Source organism: Sorex araneus, chromosome X (genome assembly GCF_027595985.1).
Source record: "Sorex araneus isolate mSorAra2 chromosome X, mSorAra2.pri, whole genome shotgun sequence".
NCBI lineage: Eukaryota > Metazoa > Chordata > Mammalia > Eulipotyphla > Soricidae > Sorex > Sorex araneus.
Window position 1 is genome coordinate 216,971,175 of NC_073313.1, and position 16,506 is coordinate 216,987,680.

The 16,506-nt window shown below is 42.5% G+C and overlaps 1 protein-coding gene across 4 annotated transcripts in view; it reads right to left on the reverse strand.

Moving 5' to 3' along the window:
• The window catches only part of NCKAP1 (NCK associated protein 1), an 88,308-nt gene extending 72,290 nt beyond the window's left edge, over positions 1 to 16,018 (reverse strand). For 2 of the 4 annotated variants that reach the window (XM_055120144.1, XM_055120143.1), the window contains exons 1-3: positions 15,832 to 16,018; positions 1,913 to 1,930; positions 775 to 885 (exon numbers count right to left, since the gene is read on the reverse strand). In XM_055120144.1, the coding sequence (XP_054976119.1) occupies positions 775 to 885; positions 1,913 to 1,930; positions 15,832 to 15,939 (237 nt within the window). In that variant the 5' untranslated portion in view covers positions 15,940 to 16,018. The remainder of the gene's footprint in view (positions 1 to 774; positions 886 to 1,912; positions 1,931 to 15,831) is intronic. The other 2 variants (XM_055120146.1, XM_055120145.1) reach the window with 1 other exon arrangement.
• Positions 16,019 to 16,506: the final 488 nt, after the last annotated feature.

The window sequence follows — 16,506 nt, forward strand, 5'->3', positions numbered from 1 at the left end:
TGAAAATAGATTGCAAGAGAGGCTGAAGTGACAGTGCTCAAAGTAGGGCTGATATGGCTGACCTGGGTTTGATCCCTGGCATCCCATAATGTCCCCTTCAGCACCACCAGGAGTGATTTCTGAGCACAGAGCCAGGAGTAATTCCTGAGCATTGCCAGGTGCACTCCCGGCAATATGTATATGTATGTGTGTGTGTGTTTGTATATATCTATATCTATATATGTATATCTATATAGATATATAGATTAAATATCCAGACTGTATTTTTACTTAGTGCAAAAAGCTAATCAAAATCATAACACGAGACTATTAAAAAAGAATACATGCAAAAAGTATTCAAAGTTAACAAAATTTCTAAAAATATTATACAGTAAAAAAAAAACACTAATTTTTTTAGCTAGTTGATTGTATATATTACTATAAAGAACTACTAAAAGATATTCAAACATATCTTCATTTCAGTATACTAAGACCAACTTACCATGGAAACTATGGAATCATAACAATGCCAACATTATTACCTTGCTCTAATACTTTTCAGAAATAATTTTCTGCATTATAAAAACACCTCCAAGAGTAATACATTTAAAACTAATTATTAAAAACAACGTAAGCTCTATGAAGCCACTATCTTAAAAATAAAGTCTGTTAAAAAAAAAAACCTGTAAAATTCATCATGCACTATCTGGAAAAAATAAAACAATTTCAAGCATTATATGAACCATTACTTTTAGAGGGCTGAAATCAAGCATCACAAAAACTTAGATGACTTACATTGTTGTTGCGAGTTTCTACAGCAGGGAACTTTCTGACTATGAACTTCACAGCCGACTCCAAGTTTTTATCAATCAGGTAGGACGGTTTTGCCTTTGGGTCTCCACATGCCTATAAAACAACAGTAATAAAAAAAAGGTGAAATGTATCCTTCTTCTAGGACCAAGGAAAAAAGAGCAAAATCTGAAATCAGAAATTAGAAAAATATTTATTTTTTTTGGTGAGCAGGTGATAAAATGAATAGGCAAAGTGCAGGGATTGTCACAGCTGAAATATGCAATGGGAGACAGTACAGAGATGTTCTTCTACTGAAAAAAAAATGCATGGAAAGTTTCAAAGCAGTTAGCGCAGAACAGCAGTGAAGGAAAAAGCTCAAACCTAAAAATAAAAAAGAAAAAGAAAAAAAAAAGAATTTTGTTTGAGGTAGGATTGTATTCATCTGAAGCTAATAAAATATAACAAAATTAAATAAGTATTCGGTAGAGTACTGGAAATGTATTTTTGCTAAGTGTTAATGTCTTTTCCATAGTGTTTTCCTCATTTAATTTAAACCTTTTAATACAAGAGCCCTAGTTCAAAAGAACTGGAAGCTGCTAAAACTGCCTTTTTAATACTAGAGTGTGTTGCTTATTACTATGAATATCTGACTTACAACAGTGTTTTCCATCAAACCAATAATACTTTAAACAAATCTACATCTGTTCTATATCTCATAGGCACAGAACAAATGGAAATGTTTACATTTTGACCACATCAGCAGTACAGCATTCTTTGTAGTAAATTGTAAAGCATCACACAAATGTAAGAATTAGAAAGAACTTTTTATCTGAAGTCTGAGTGATACAGAAGATAATCTTGAATACACTCCACTATTCATTTAATTAACCTTTTAATGAAATCATATTTCTTAGGGAATTACTAAGATTATAACACTAACTTCTGAATGCATTTTTAAAAGGATGTGTCCTTTGGAGAGTTACTATTCACTATGTGTAAGGAGATACAAAACTGAAATTTAATGTTTTTTCATTGTTTCCTATGACTATGTTGTGAATTGCAGAGAGAGAAGTTATGAAACATGAAACTGATCTGAAAGCGGGCAAGCGGGCAGAGGGAAGGTGAAAAGCTTTTTGCAAACCTTCCAAACTTGTCCTTGCTGGGGAAGCATTGTAATAAAAAGAGAGAAAATTACGTGTAAACAATGATTGTCAAACTATGACATACTTTTAGCAGAGAAATTAGGCACTGCAGACTATGAATAACAAAGCAAGATTAGAACTATATGGTGTTACAATTTTAAAAGTACTCTATGTTGCGAGTTTTAGTATACGATATATTATAATTTATGCTATTCATATATATTAAAATACTTTTGTGGAGTGTAGAGCCATGTCAGTTCCTTGGTGCTCTTTCTAAAACAATTTAAAATAATACTAGAAGGAAAAATAAGACTACATGCAACTATGAAAACAGGAGCAAAACCATCAGTGAAATTTTACATACCTTAAAAAGAAACGGTAGCCAAGAATAAAAATACATTGTTATTGGATAATTTTTGTACTTCAATTTAAAGCTAGTTTTTACATAACAACTAACTTCCTTCCAAGTCAAAGTATAAAAATTAATGTAAACATTCCCATATTTTCCAAATGGAAATAGGAATACAGTAAGAATTCTCTTTATTCCCAAACATGATCAGATAAAGTATTTTAAAATTTAGAACTTTACCAAGATTACTACATAAATTTCACTTCAGCATTATAAATAACATCTGACTTTAGTGGACATTTAATTAGTTTACATTTTCTCAAACCAATATTCCAGTTCATCTGCTTCCCCCAATGATTTAACAAAAACCAAGTAACATGATTGAGGTAGTGTAGAATTCTAAAGTGATCCCAAATTATATCCATATGTAATATCTTCCATACTCTTTAAATTTCAACTACCAATTCTAACTACAGTACTAACCAAATATATATATGTATATATATATGAAATAGTCTTTTTTCTTACATTGAAAACAGAATGGGACTTTATTTCAATTTTTTTAATAGTTATATAATTTCCTTTCCTTGGATCTGTTTTACCTTTTCCCACACTGCTAGTGAACCCGACCTTGCAAATGCGTAGGTAGGCAGCATGGCATAAAGATGATGCACAACTTCTGAAATAAGATTGACTGGGTTTCGGTATTTACCACTTGGCCATGGGAACTTGAGTATTATTACAAAATATTGCTTTGTCTCAGTTTCTTAATGTGTTAAATGGGGGATCAGTACTTACCTCATAGGGTCATTAAGATAATTAGAAGAAAAATAAACCACGTATAATCTTAAGTGAAAGGTCTAGCACATAACTGCTATGAAAATACTATCGGTAGTTATTAGCTACAATGATTAAAATTACTCAAGCAAAAGAAAAGTCCTGCATGAATAGCAACTACAGGATAGTCTTTGCCTAGTAGAACTAGCAACAATGACTACATTTTTACTCCAAATCATTATCTTCCTTCCTTTACCCTCAAATCTGCTGTACTTACTGAAAAAACCTAGTAGTAAAAATACCAGTTGTATGACAAGATGGCTAATGATCCTAGCCTCCACCATTTCCTTGATGTATAATCATAAACATATATATATACAAATGATTTTTAACATAAACATAAATTACTGTCGCTCTCTGTTCCTGTTACCTTATCATTGAACAGGTAAAAATTATAATCTGCCCTTTTTAAAAAGTTTTATGCACAATACATGAGTATGTGCACATGTGCACACAGAATTTAAGATGAACTACATGAACTACATGAACATTCAAAAAAATGCCAGTGAGGGGCCAAAGAGATACAGCAAGGTAGAGTGCTTTGCATGCATGCAGTCAATCCAAGTTCAACTGCTGGCATACTACATGGTCCTCTGCCAGGAGTGATCCCTGAGCACAGAGCCAGGGGCAAGTCCTGAAAACCACTGAGGGTGACCCAAACAAAAATAACAAAAATACCGATAAGGAGGACATGTTCAGAGACCCTATCCAGGGGCTGTAAAGACAGTACAGAGGGTAATGTGTGTGCCCTGCACACAACCTACTGAGATTTGGTCCCTGGCACACCATAAGGTCCCCCAAGCACCTCCAAAAATGATCCCTGAGCAGAGAGCCAGAGTAAGCTCAAACACTGCCAAGTGTAGCCCAAAAGTCGAACAGAAACATTCATTATAGAGAAGTACTAGGATCCATTTTATTTATTCTGAAATCGACCTACTTAATCCCAACAGTGACATCTGATGGGGAACACTCAGGGAAAAAAATGCAAGGACAAGGGGGAAAAAAAAAAAGCCTATCACTTGACAAAGCTAATATAATAACCTTGAAAGAGCCATGCTTAATAATGCAGTTACGAAGAATTTCTTGCTACACACAAGTAGGGCCATAAAATTCCAACTAACTAGTTGCCTGCATATATTAAGATAAATCTTTTTCCCCATCCAAACTAAAAATTTTCATTTTGGGGTGATTTTAAACAAAGAAATTAAGACTTACTTTAAAGAATACAGCCTGAAGTTGGTATGTTTTGTGTTGTGTATTTACATAAATACATATAGCATATGTGTACATATATATTTCAAAAAGGCCAGATATTAAACAAAAAAAAATTTACAAATTACCAACTCAATTAAATACGATTTTTCAGTACTTCTATCTCCAACCAAAAAAATTTTAAAAAACAGTAAGCACGAGGCAAACAATGGTTTATATCCCTGAATCTTGTAGCCCTACAAAATTTTTCCACAAATTGTCCAAAAATACTGTGTACTAAAAAAAAAAGAAACTACTGACTCTCAGAACTTAAAACATCCTCTACAAATCTAGTTTATCTGAAAGCTGCATGCGATCATAATTCATATAATTTCAGAAGATCACACTGATCTAGTAATTGTTGTCCCCACCTTTTTAGCTTCCAATATACAGAAACATCTCAGAATACAAAATGAAAGTGTTGTTACAGTTCTATTTTTAAGTGTTACATTTGGCTACAATTTTAAGAAATTGCCTCTAAAAGGAATACTGAAGAGCATAGTTTGATATACAAACAGTTATTTTATATGGAACTATAGTATATACCAAACTATAACATCAGGTAATAAATAGCTAAAAACTGATCTTTCCTTGCATTTAACAGTGAAAAATGAACTGATGACTATTTATTTCTTAAATCCAGAAACAGAGGCCAGAGAAACAGTATACAAGGTAAGGCACTTGCCTTGCAAGCGCCTGACCTGGGTTTGAACCATATGATACCCAAGCACTGTAGCACTGTCCTCCCGTTGTTCATCGACTTGCTTGAGCGGGCACCAGTAAGGTCTCCATTGTGAGACTTGTTACTGTTTTTGGCATATCAAATACGCCACGGGTAGCTTGCCAGGCTCAGCCATGTGGGCCCGATACTCTCGGTAGCTTGCCGGGCTTTCCAAGAGGGAGAGCGGAATAGAACCCAGATTGGCGGAGTGCAAGGCAAATGCCCTACTCGCTTCGCTATTGCCTCAGTCCATACCCAAGCAACACCACAGTAATTCCTGATGCAGAGCTAGCAGTAACCCCTGAGCATCAACAGGTGTAACCCACCCAGAGGCTAAAAATATAGATAAAAACCCAGAAACAAAATTAACAATACTCAATATGTCCACTTCTTACTCCTATGGCCAGGTACTGTGTAACAACACTACTTTGTATCAGTTAACTCATTTAATAATCAACCTTATAGTTAAAGTTAAAAGTCTGAGATAAAAAACATTTGTCAATTAACAAATGTGAAAGAACCAGAATACTTATTTAAGATAGCAGTAATTAAAATCAGTAAGGCTAACACAGCTTATTGAGGGCAATTTTATATGTGTATATATACCTATACATCTATACACACACACACAAGACACAAGAAACAAACTGCTACGTACCCCATCAATGGTTTTGCTAGTCGTGTACCTGTATTTATTTTAGCCTGGCCTACTAAAACTTTAGGGATAAAGTATATATCCCCATTATGTATCCCCAACCAAGAACCACAAGTCTCCTCAATTTGTAAATGAAAAAAAACATGATCCAGGGCTGCACAGAACAGTGGGTAGGATGCTTGACTCATGCCCTGCTAACTGGGCTTCAATCTCTGGCATCCCATTTGGTCCCTGGAGGCTGGCAGAAGTGATCCCTGAGTGCAGAGTCAGGAGTAAGCTCTGAGCACAGCCAACTGTGGTCCCAAACCAAAACAAATCAACAACAACCAAAAAAAAATGCCAACGTTGCAGAGGTCAGAAAGGTAGAACAGGGGCTAAGGCAAATGTCTTGCATTTGGCAACTCTGATTTTATCTACAGCACTACAGTCTCCTCCCCATTGCCGAGTGCTGTCCTGAAGACTTCCAAGTACTGCCAAGTTTAACCTGGAGGAGCCTACCACCTCTAGGGTGACCCCGGTAACCCCCACCAACACATGGCTTAAGAAGTAAAAGCAGCTGATAGGCCAAAGTGGTCCTGAGCACTGCTTGGAAGGCTGAAAAACACAAGAAAACAAAACCAAATAACAAACAAAAACACCTACAATCCAGCAAGTAAAATAACTTTTTTAAATGGGGGAGGGAAAATTGGGGCCACACTGGGTTCCAGAGGACTAAGTTTCAGGCACCAGCAAGGAAGGGCATTTGACCCCGTGTTAACTCTCTGGCCACCTGCTACCCCTTTGTTATTACTGCAAATCAGAGTTTTATCTAGAATCTAGCACACGTAACTCACAGACTATTAAATATGAAACATGACTGGGAAGTTTAGAGGTCATACATTGACCAAAAAAGGGCATTACACATTATTTGGGTATCCATATATTATTTTTTATAGTTTTATGTAAATTACATAGTACCTATAACTATCATCTACATAAGGTTTTTATAGAAAAAGAGTTTTGGGAACTTAAAATAATAACTGACTACTCCTTGTTATAACCTTGCTGAAGTGTCTGTTTACACTTCAAAACCAAGAACAATGTGGTTATCTCTTTTTCCCATCTCCTAGACTGGAATCCCAATTCCCTTTTCACATTTAATACTTAATGCAGCATTTTCCTTAAAAATATCTTGGCACTGGAGCCCTTTGTGCCGCCACGAGAGATCGACCCCGGAGACAACTGAACCACTTTGGACACGAGCGGCGCCCCCAAAATGCCTCCAAACTGTGTGCTCAGGGCTACTGGCCCAGGCTCGGCCAGCGGGGTATGGTCCTTTCTCTCTCAACTCTTTCTTTTTGAACGCAGCGAGGCAACAGCCGGTTTTTAGACTATGCAGGAAGCCCGGGAAAGCCGATAGGGCGGGACTTCCGGATCCGCCCTGTGCCAATGATATTTAAGCACAGAGCCATGTGGGGACGCTCCTTTGTGCCGCCACGCGAGATCGACCCCAGAGGCAACTGAACCACCAGTGAGTGATGCAATTACCAAAAGAATTTTCCCTGGACTTCATATAGAAATCCAAAACCTAATGTCATCTAATCATCAGCAATATGAAATGGTTCCTTTGTAACGGGCTGGACTTTGGGGGGACCATAATAGGGTTAAAGTTTGTAGTGACGTGTAATTTCTGGCTGTACTTTCCCTGGACTTTATACAGAAATTCAAAGCTGCGAGGCCGCTGCCATGGCCGTGCGACCTAATGTCATTTAATCATCACCAATATGAAATGGTTCCTTCTTAACTGGTCGGACTTTGGTGGGAAATCCTAACAAGAATAGTAAGTCTCTTGCCGAAATATTGAAGGCAATCAAAGTGGTAGCCATCTCTATAGACTGAACTAAGCCATATCCCCACGCCGGCTGAGAAGAAATATCCTTCTTTCTCAGGAAGAAACGCAGCGTGGCGTTAACCATAGCATGATGTCCATTAAGCTGACACGGACCTGGTGGCATGGGAATGGAATACAAGGGAATAAATTATTATGTACTTGGAACAGCGGAACGCTGGTGGAACCTCGAGCTGGGGCCGATACCAGCGTATTACTTTTGGTTCCAGAAACTGCTGGCAGACATTCTTCCAGACTATCAACTAAGCCAGAGCCCCACGCCGGCTGATGACGGGAAATACCATCTTTTTCGTTTTTTTTTTCCCTTTGCCAGGCAGCGTGGTGATTACTAAACAGGCGTGAACTCGGTGGTGCGGGACGAGGCGGGGGGGAAAAAATAGAAAAGTTATGTAACAAACAGCGGGACTTAATATCTCTACATTCTCAGCAGTGGAGAGCTATCAAATGCTTCCTTGACAGTAGGACTGTCTTTTCTTTTTTGGGGGGGAACCCTAGCAACAATAGTGAGTTATGTGTTGAAACATGGAATGTAACCAAGATAAAGCGTAAACGAAGTGAAATTTGTCACTTTCAAGGGCAGGGACTGGGGAGGCGGGAGGGGGCGGGAGGTATAATGGGGTGGTTGGTGATAGAATATGGGCACTGGTGAAGGGAAGGGTGTTTGAGTATTGTATAACTGACATAATCCTGAGAGAACTATGTAACCCTCCACATGGTGATTCAATAAAATTTATAAATATATATATATATATATAAAATTTAAAAAAAATAAAGATAAATGTGGGAAGAACTAAAAAAAAAAATTTCTTGGCACTGGAAACTAGATTTGGGATGGGGGGCACAGCCTGCTGTGCTTGGGATCACTCCTAGGAGTGACTGGGAGACCACATGCAGTGCCGGGGACACAATCCCGGGGTCAGCTGCATGCAAGGCAAGCACCTTACCCGTAGTTCTATCTCAGCCCCAAGACTAGATTTTATTCATATTTTCCTTGTGTTGGGGAAGAAATTCAAAAACTAAGTATAAATGAATGAACAAAAACTCAATATTTGAAACTAATAAAGTATTAATAACTTACAGCTTTTATTTCTTTTTAATTAGAAAAATTAACTTTTTGATCCCTATCACCTAAGTTCTTGGGGACCCATGGATTCATGCTGAAGCAAACTCTCTTTGCAAGAAGGAAAGTTGATCCTAACCTCAGCACTGGCTTTCCAAATCCATCACCTTTCCTTACAATAAAGAATTTCAGGAGAAGCCAAATGGTAAAGCAAAACATTTATTATTGGAAAATGTAGAAGTGTCACAGTGATAGTACAATGGGCAGGTGCTTGACTCATATATGGCTGACTTGGGTTTGATTCTCAGCACCCCATATGGTTCCCTGAGCTCTGCCAGGAGTGATCCCCGAGCGAGGGAGGGAGGGAGGGAGGGAAGGAGGGAGGGAGGGAGGGAAAGAAGGAAGGATGGAAGGGAGGAAAGGAGGGAAGGAGGGAGGGAGAGAGGGAGGGAAAAGATCGGAAGGGAAAAGGGTTGGGAAAGAAAAGTCAAAACACTAAGTTTCTTTTAAAAAGTATATTTGAGGGCTGGAGCAATAGCACAACGGGTAGGGTGTTTGCCTTGCACGTGGCCAACCCGGGTTCGATTCCCAGCATCCCATATTGTTCCCTGAGCACCACCAGGGATGGTTCCTGAGTGCAGAGCCAGGAGTAACCCCAAAAGAAAAAAAAAAGTATATTTCAAAACTTCAGAGGCAGGTAGTATAGGGGTAAGGCACTTGCATTTCCTGATGCCAACCCTGATATAATCCCAGCACAGCATACGGTGCCCGGAGCACCAACAGGAGTGATCCCTGAGTGCAGAGTCAGGAATAAGCCCTGAGCACCAACTAGTATGATCCCAAAACCATAAAGAAGAAAAAGAGATTTTGCTAAGGAGCCATGGGGTAGGGAGAGGGAGGGAACATTGGGTCATTAGTGGAGGGTGGCTGATACTAGTGACGGGTTTAGAGTTTAGAGTTAACCCAAAACTCTATTATCAACAGCTTTTGTAAATCGGGGAATAATTATTTTGAAAACCTTAATTCCACCAATAAATATAAATCTAATGAAAAAAAATTAAGAACCCCAAGTAAGGGATCAATAAAGAATGGTGCCAACCCAAATTTTACCTTATCTTTCTAGAGTAAGAACAAATTATTTAAGCTCTCCAAATTCAACTATGTATCTACAAAAGAGGTAACAGTAACAGAGATCTAAAAAAACTAAAAGGGGATGGAAGGAGATACTAAGAGGTAGTTAAACCTTTTAAATGTATACATTATTTCCTTTTTGCTGTTGTTGGCAGGGGTGGGCGGTGCTGGAACACTCCCGGCCACTCAACAATCAGGAGCTGAGTTAATACTAGGACATGAGGATACCATCCCTGCCTGCAAAGCAGCACAAGGAAGGGCTCAGGGACTCCAGGGCTAACCTGGTCACCCAAAAATGTTAGGAGTGAACAAAGTATTGGGTGCTGGAGACAGGAGTCAGGCCTACACCCTAATAACCCTGAGCTATCCCCTGGTTCTGTCAGACATTAGTCTCACTGTAGGTCTAAGAAGATGTGATAATTTAGTTCACTAACATTTAAATACACATCTGGGGCCAGAACGAATAATACATACATAGGCATTTGCCTTGTGTGTGGCAAACCAGCTTCAATCCTCAGCATCCCATATAGACCCCTGAGTATCTCCAGGATTCAGAGCAGGAGTAACCACTGAGCACTGCCATGTGGGTGATCCAAAAACTAAACATAGGACTCCAAGGGGGAGAAAGAGTCAACAACATGAAGAAACCACTTTCTTTTCCCTTCCCTTTGTATTTTTCTTTGATCATGTAGAGTTGCACATACTTGCCATAGTGACACTTTGATTATGTCCATGCACACAAAGGGCTGATGCACTAGAGACTGGACACTGCTGTAGCACTGGAATCCCAAAGAGCAGAGCCACTAGGATACCACTTAGGCATATAGGGGAGTGCCAGGTTCAAACCTGAAGCCTCACCAGCCCCACACTTGCAAAGCAGGTGCTGTACAGCTGAGTTATCCTAAGGCTTCCAAATAAATGTTTTTGTTTTTTGTTTTTTGGGGTTTTTTGGGTTTTTTTTTTTGCTTTTTGGGTCACACCCAGCAGTGCACAGGGGTTACTCCTGGCTCTGCACTCAGGAATTATTCCTGGCAGTACTGGGGGACCATACGGGATGCTGGAAATAGAACCTGGGTCGGCAGAGTGCAAGGCAAACGCCCTACCCACTGTGCTATCGCTCCAGCCCCCCCAAATAAATGTTTTACACAGAGCATAAATACTTTCTGGTGTGCTTTCCGCGCAGTAATTCTGGAAAAACAAGTTACCCCTAAAAGCTATCAATACTCCTATATAATATCTTCAATTCATAGAAGTTTTAAACTATCCTCACATTGTTAACTGTTTTTTATTTGGTTTGGGGGCCACACCTAGCAGTGCTTACTCCTGGCTCTGCACTCTGGCCCCTATTGTCATTTATCATAAACAATCCTGTAAGATAACCAGAAACAGGACTTACCATTCTGACATTACAGAAAACTAAACAGACCAGAGATAGTACAGAGGGTAGGGCTTTTTGCCCTGCAGGCAGCTGAACTGGGGTTAAATCCTTGGCATTCTATATGGTCCCTGAACCCCATCAGGAGTTCATCACCAAGTGCAGAGGCAGGGGTAAGGCCTAAGAACTGCCTAGTGTGACCCAAAGAGCTAAACCGGTATCAAACAAAAACACCACAAAGCTAAACAGCTTTGGTTACTAATTAAAATGGGACAGAACTTCTACCCTAGCACCTGACAAAGAACTTGTAAAGATAACAAATATAACCAAGGGGGTGGGCAGAAAAAGCTAGAACAAGGATTAAGAGGGTAGGGTACTTGTGGCAGGCCGGGCTTGGATCCAGAGCGGCCACCTGGAGTGATCCCTGAGTGAAAAACCAGAGGTAAGCCCAGAGCACCGCCGGGTGGGGCAAACCAACCCCCCACCCCAAAAGGTGCAAGCTTTCACTGTGGCTGATTCCAGTTAGAGTCTCTGCAGCACCACCAGCTGGCAGCCCGGCTGCCCACAAGCAGTGCCCGGGGCAGCCCAGAATGCAGTAGGCACTGCAGGGGCACTAACTCCCCAGGACCAGCTTGTGCTGACCACAGCTGATACAGACCTCCAGGGCCTCCTGGGCCGGAGGAGACCCTCCCTGGACCTCCCCAAAGAACAACATAATCAGAGCTAGAATACACTTTAGGGTTTCTCTTACAGTTAACTTTACAGAGAGTGAAAAATGAATGCACTTAAGTACTGTCACCATCCCAACGTTACAGACTTAACACTTCACAGAGCTCTTAACTTCTGGCTCTGTGCTTCATACTTTCACCCACCACTGCCTGCCACACCACAGTAGCAACAACTGTAGCCTGAAAAGATGAAAAGTCACCATGAGAGGACAACTAGGTCTGAAAAGGGGAAATACATTTTAGTAAAAAAACGTACGGAGGAGCCAGAGAGACAGTACAGTGGGCAAGATGCTTGCCTTCCACCAGGCAGAGCCAGGTTCAATCCCTGGCACCCCATATGGTCCCTGCCAGGAGGGATCCCTGAGCACAAAGCCAGAAGTCAGTTCTGAGCTCTGCCAGGTGTGGCCCCAAAAAAACAGTAAATAAAAAGAAACACCTAAATAATACTATCTATCGCTACCACTTCACAACTTTTCCCTAAAACTCCCATTATGTGCTCTTATAACCCTGATATTATGAGTTTCTTAAAACATCCATGACATGCATATATTAAGAACTCTAAATGTCTTCAAAAGTGAAACATCCTGGGCTGAGAGACAGCACAGCTGCTAGGCAGCCTGCTTACCCAGGACGCGGCGGGGTCCAACTCTCAGCACCATGAGCCTCCTGAGCATTGCTCCGGTTGCCCTATGACCCTGAAGACCCCAGCACTTCCACAGCAGCCCCAGTGGTCCCTGGCACTGCAAGGTCTGAGCAGCACCTGGTCCCTGCATCCAACTGCCAGCCCACAGGCCAAGTAGAGTCAGAGCAGACCTCAGAGCTCCCAAACCTTCTGAGCACTGTCTGGGAGCCCCCCCAGCAAAAATTTAAAAACTCAATTTTTTAAAACTTCCATTACTCTCAGAAGCAATTATGCATGTTATTCTTGTTTACAGTAACTTAGGAAGTTGCCAAATCACTATATTATTTCATTTAGGTCACTAAAGAATTTTTTTTCATCATATACACACTCACTAAAATATTTCATTTGCAGACCTCCAAGTGAAATAGAGTGATCATGCTGAGCGCATGCACTTCATGCAAGAGGGCCCAGGTTTGATTCTGGGCACCACGTGATTCCTTGAGCACTGCCTCAGGAGCAGACTCTGAGCACAGAGCCAGGGGTGGCCCCCGAACATTGCCTGGTCTGGCACAAAAGCAAAGCAAAAAAAGAGAAAGAGAAAATGATCAGATCTGTTAGATAACTGAACACACACACAGCATAAAAATATGATGATGGATTGACAGACATGTATTATGAGGTGGAGGATTTTTTGAGGACTATACGAGATTACACTGAAGAGAGTAAGCCATTTATGCTGTCATAAAAATACAGATAGCAATGAACCTTATAATAAACACATGGTGAACAGATTTTACCCACTTTTTTGGCAAGATTTTTGAACAAATGTTTCCATCTCTAGTTAACCAAGAAAATAAGCTAGTCTTAAAAGACAACTCTCTACAGACTGCAAGGTTCAAAATTTCATGCACATATATGGGAAATTACACAGAAAGAACAAACCAAAAACTATTAATTTATTCTAGAGTAGTGTTACACAAACACACACACACACCCCACACTCACACACCACACTCACCTATATGTTTTATAAAAATATTTATCACTTCAACCCAGAGAACAGGTATAACCCTATTCCAGTAGATAATTCTAAAATGAGTAACAGGTCCCTACCAGAGGGAACTCACTATCAGGGAAGGTAAATATTTCTCTGCAAGTTACAAATATGTATTAAGTGCCTAACAGTATAACATTTAAATACCTCAAAGTAACTGACTCAAATATAATCATATATATTATATAATCCAACTCTGGCTAAATTTTAGCAGTTAAATAATCTAACAACCTTAAGTTCCTCAAAACAGGAAGATAAAAAAAAAAAAAAAACCTTTTAAAAAAAGACCACAAAACAGAATTAAGAGTTCCAGGAGTTACAATATAGCTCCATCTTAATTTATGAAGGTGACATGTGCAATGCTTGATAGTACTTATATCATAAAACTGTACAGAGAACACAAAATAGCCTTTTAAAAAGGGTATTGTGCTCAAATACCCAAATCACTTTTGATGTTACTCTCACTTCCTCTTCTAGAAACCATCAAAACCATTTCCTTTAACCACAATACCACAGGGCTAGTAACTTACTAAATTTGACTTGCTTGGTTTTTCATTTGTAAGACCTTCATATAGAAGCCACTCTCGAAATTTAAGTATAGTATCATAAAAATAATTTATGTAATACTATCTCAAATGAAATCATTCCTAGCCTACTGTAATAAACAGAAATAGGCATGTTACTCCCCAGACTACGTTTTAGCTTTAGAATTTTTGCACACAGAACACAACTATCTTTGTACAAAATTCATCTGTTAAATTTTGTTATTTAAATCTGCTTATTTGTTAACAATTTTGCACAAATTTTGTACAATCTTTGTACAATTCATCTGTTAAATTTCATTTAAATTTGCTTGTTTGTTAACACTTCTCCTTTAGTGTTACAGTGTCTTCATCAAATTATAAAACCAAATCAATTTCATAGCTGAACTTCATATGTGCATTTCAAAAAAATTTTTTCCCAGCAGTCCTAATTTATTTCTGCAGCCCATGTATTATCATCCTACTGCAATGATTCAACAAAAAAGGGGGAATATTCATGAGATGTTAAAAAGCCTACAGAAACTAGCAATATTAAATGATCACTGGAAACTCTAAAGAATCTCCCAGCCTTAACCAAAATAATTGCTCCTCAATGTTCTCTATCAGATTCCTGAAGAGTTACTAGCCCTGTGCAAGAAAGAAAAGGACAGGGGAGGCTTTCTCCTAAGACACACTAAGATCCGTCCCCTCTTCACATTTATCACCAACTTCATCTTCCGTTCTTAATATGATGAAGGCCTGAAGACTTGCTCCGTAGGAGCTTTTTCTATTCGCTAAGCGCTGACCCAACGATTGGACCCCAGGGCTCTCGATCAGGGGGAAAGGGCTGCCAGGTTCAGTCTCTAACCCGTGCGAGCCCCGAGCTCTTAAAAAAAAAAAAAAAAAAAATCTGTTTGGGGTCGGGTGGGTGCCAGCTGAGCAGGTCGAGAAGACTGCGTGGAGGAGGAGAGAGAGAGAGAAAGGGGAGAGGCTGTTTTTCCTGTTCTCATGACTCACAGCCCAGAAGTATTTCAGCACAAAATCGGTCCCACCCTCGCTTCCCCCCTTCCCTCCTCCTCCTCCTCCTCCTCCTCCTCCTCGCCACCTTCAGAGTGAAACCATTCCAGCCATCGTCAGCACGCTCCCCGCTGGCTTCTCCCGAGAGCCATCCCCGCTGCCCCGGTGCCACACGCACTCACCGCAAAAAAAAAAAAAAAAAAAAAAAAAAAAAAAAAAAAAATTAAAAAGGAGGTGGGGTGGTCGGCGGGAGGAGAACCTGCTATCAAGTGAACCTCACTCACGGAACACCCAAGTCCCCCTAGCGCCCCCCCCCCGAATAGCTCGCCCATCACCGCGGCCGCTTCCAGGGCGCCCCTTCCCGGGCGAGGGTTGGGGAAGGGCGGGGGGGGGGGAGGCGATCGCGCGGGGCCGAGCGGGTCTCCGGCGCGGGGCGCTGGGAAATGGCTCCTCCCGGCGGCTCCAGGCCGGCCCCCGAGCCAGCGGGGGAGGCGCGCGGGGCTCGGTCCGCATTTAGGCCGCGCCGCTGCCGGGCCCGCCGCCGCCGCCGCCGCCTCAGCCCCCGCGGTCCGCGCCCGCCTCCCCGACCCCGGGACACCCCACAATCATCCCTAATTAGGCCCCAGCCCCAGCCCCGACCCCGACCCCCAGCCCCAGCCCCAGCCCCAGCCCCGCCGCACCCCGCGCGGCCTCGGCGGCCCGTGCGCACCTTCTTGATGTTGTAGAGCCGCGTGAGCATGCCGACGCCGCGGTCGTTGAGGATGGTGAGCTTCTCGGCCAGCTTCTGCTGGCTCGGCTGCAGCACGGAGCGCGACATGGTGCCGGCGCCGCCGAGGGGCCCGCGCCGCCGCCGCCGCCGCCGCCTGGCACCCGGGCCCGCGGCCTCCGCCTCCTCCGCCTCCTCCTCCTCCTCCCGGCCCGCCCGCCCGCGACCTCCGCCTCCGCCTCAGGGGAGAGCGCCCATGGCCCTCGCGCCGCGACCCCGCGCCGCCGACCGGAACGGCGGCCCCGCTCCCGCAGCCGCCCTGCCTTCCGCCCGCCGCCCTTCCGTCTCCGCCCTCCCGGGCTCCTCCGCTAGGTGTGGCGGCCGCGGCGGCGGCGGCGGCGGCGGCGGCGTTGGCTGCGGCGGCGGCTGAGAACGAGGCCGCTTCCCGCAGCCCGGGACCGGCGCTCGGTCACCTGATCGCGCGCGCGCCGGCGCCCCCGCGAGGCCGGATGCGGAATTGCGCCTGGAGAAGGAGGGCGGGGAGAGGGGTAAGGGTGAGGAGGGGGCGCGAGGGGGCCTGCGCCGCCCGGCCCAGAAGCTGCGTCCCGCACCGCCGCTCCCTGATGCGGACCGCGGCGGGGCCCTGCCCGGCGCACCCCTGCGCCTGCTCCGGGGGCC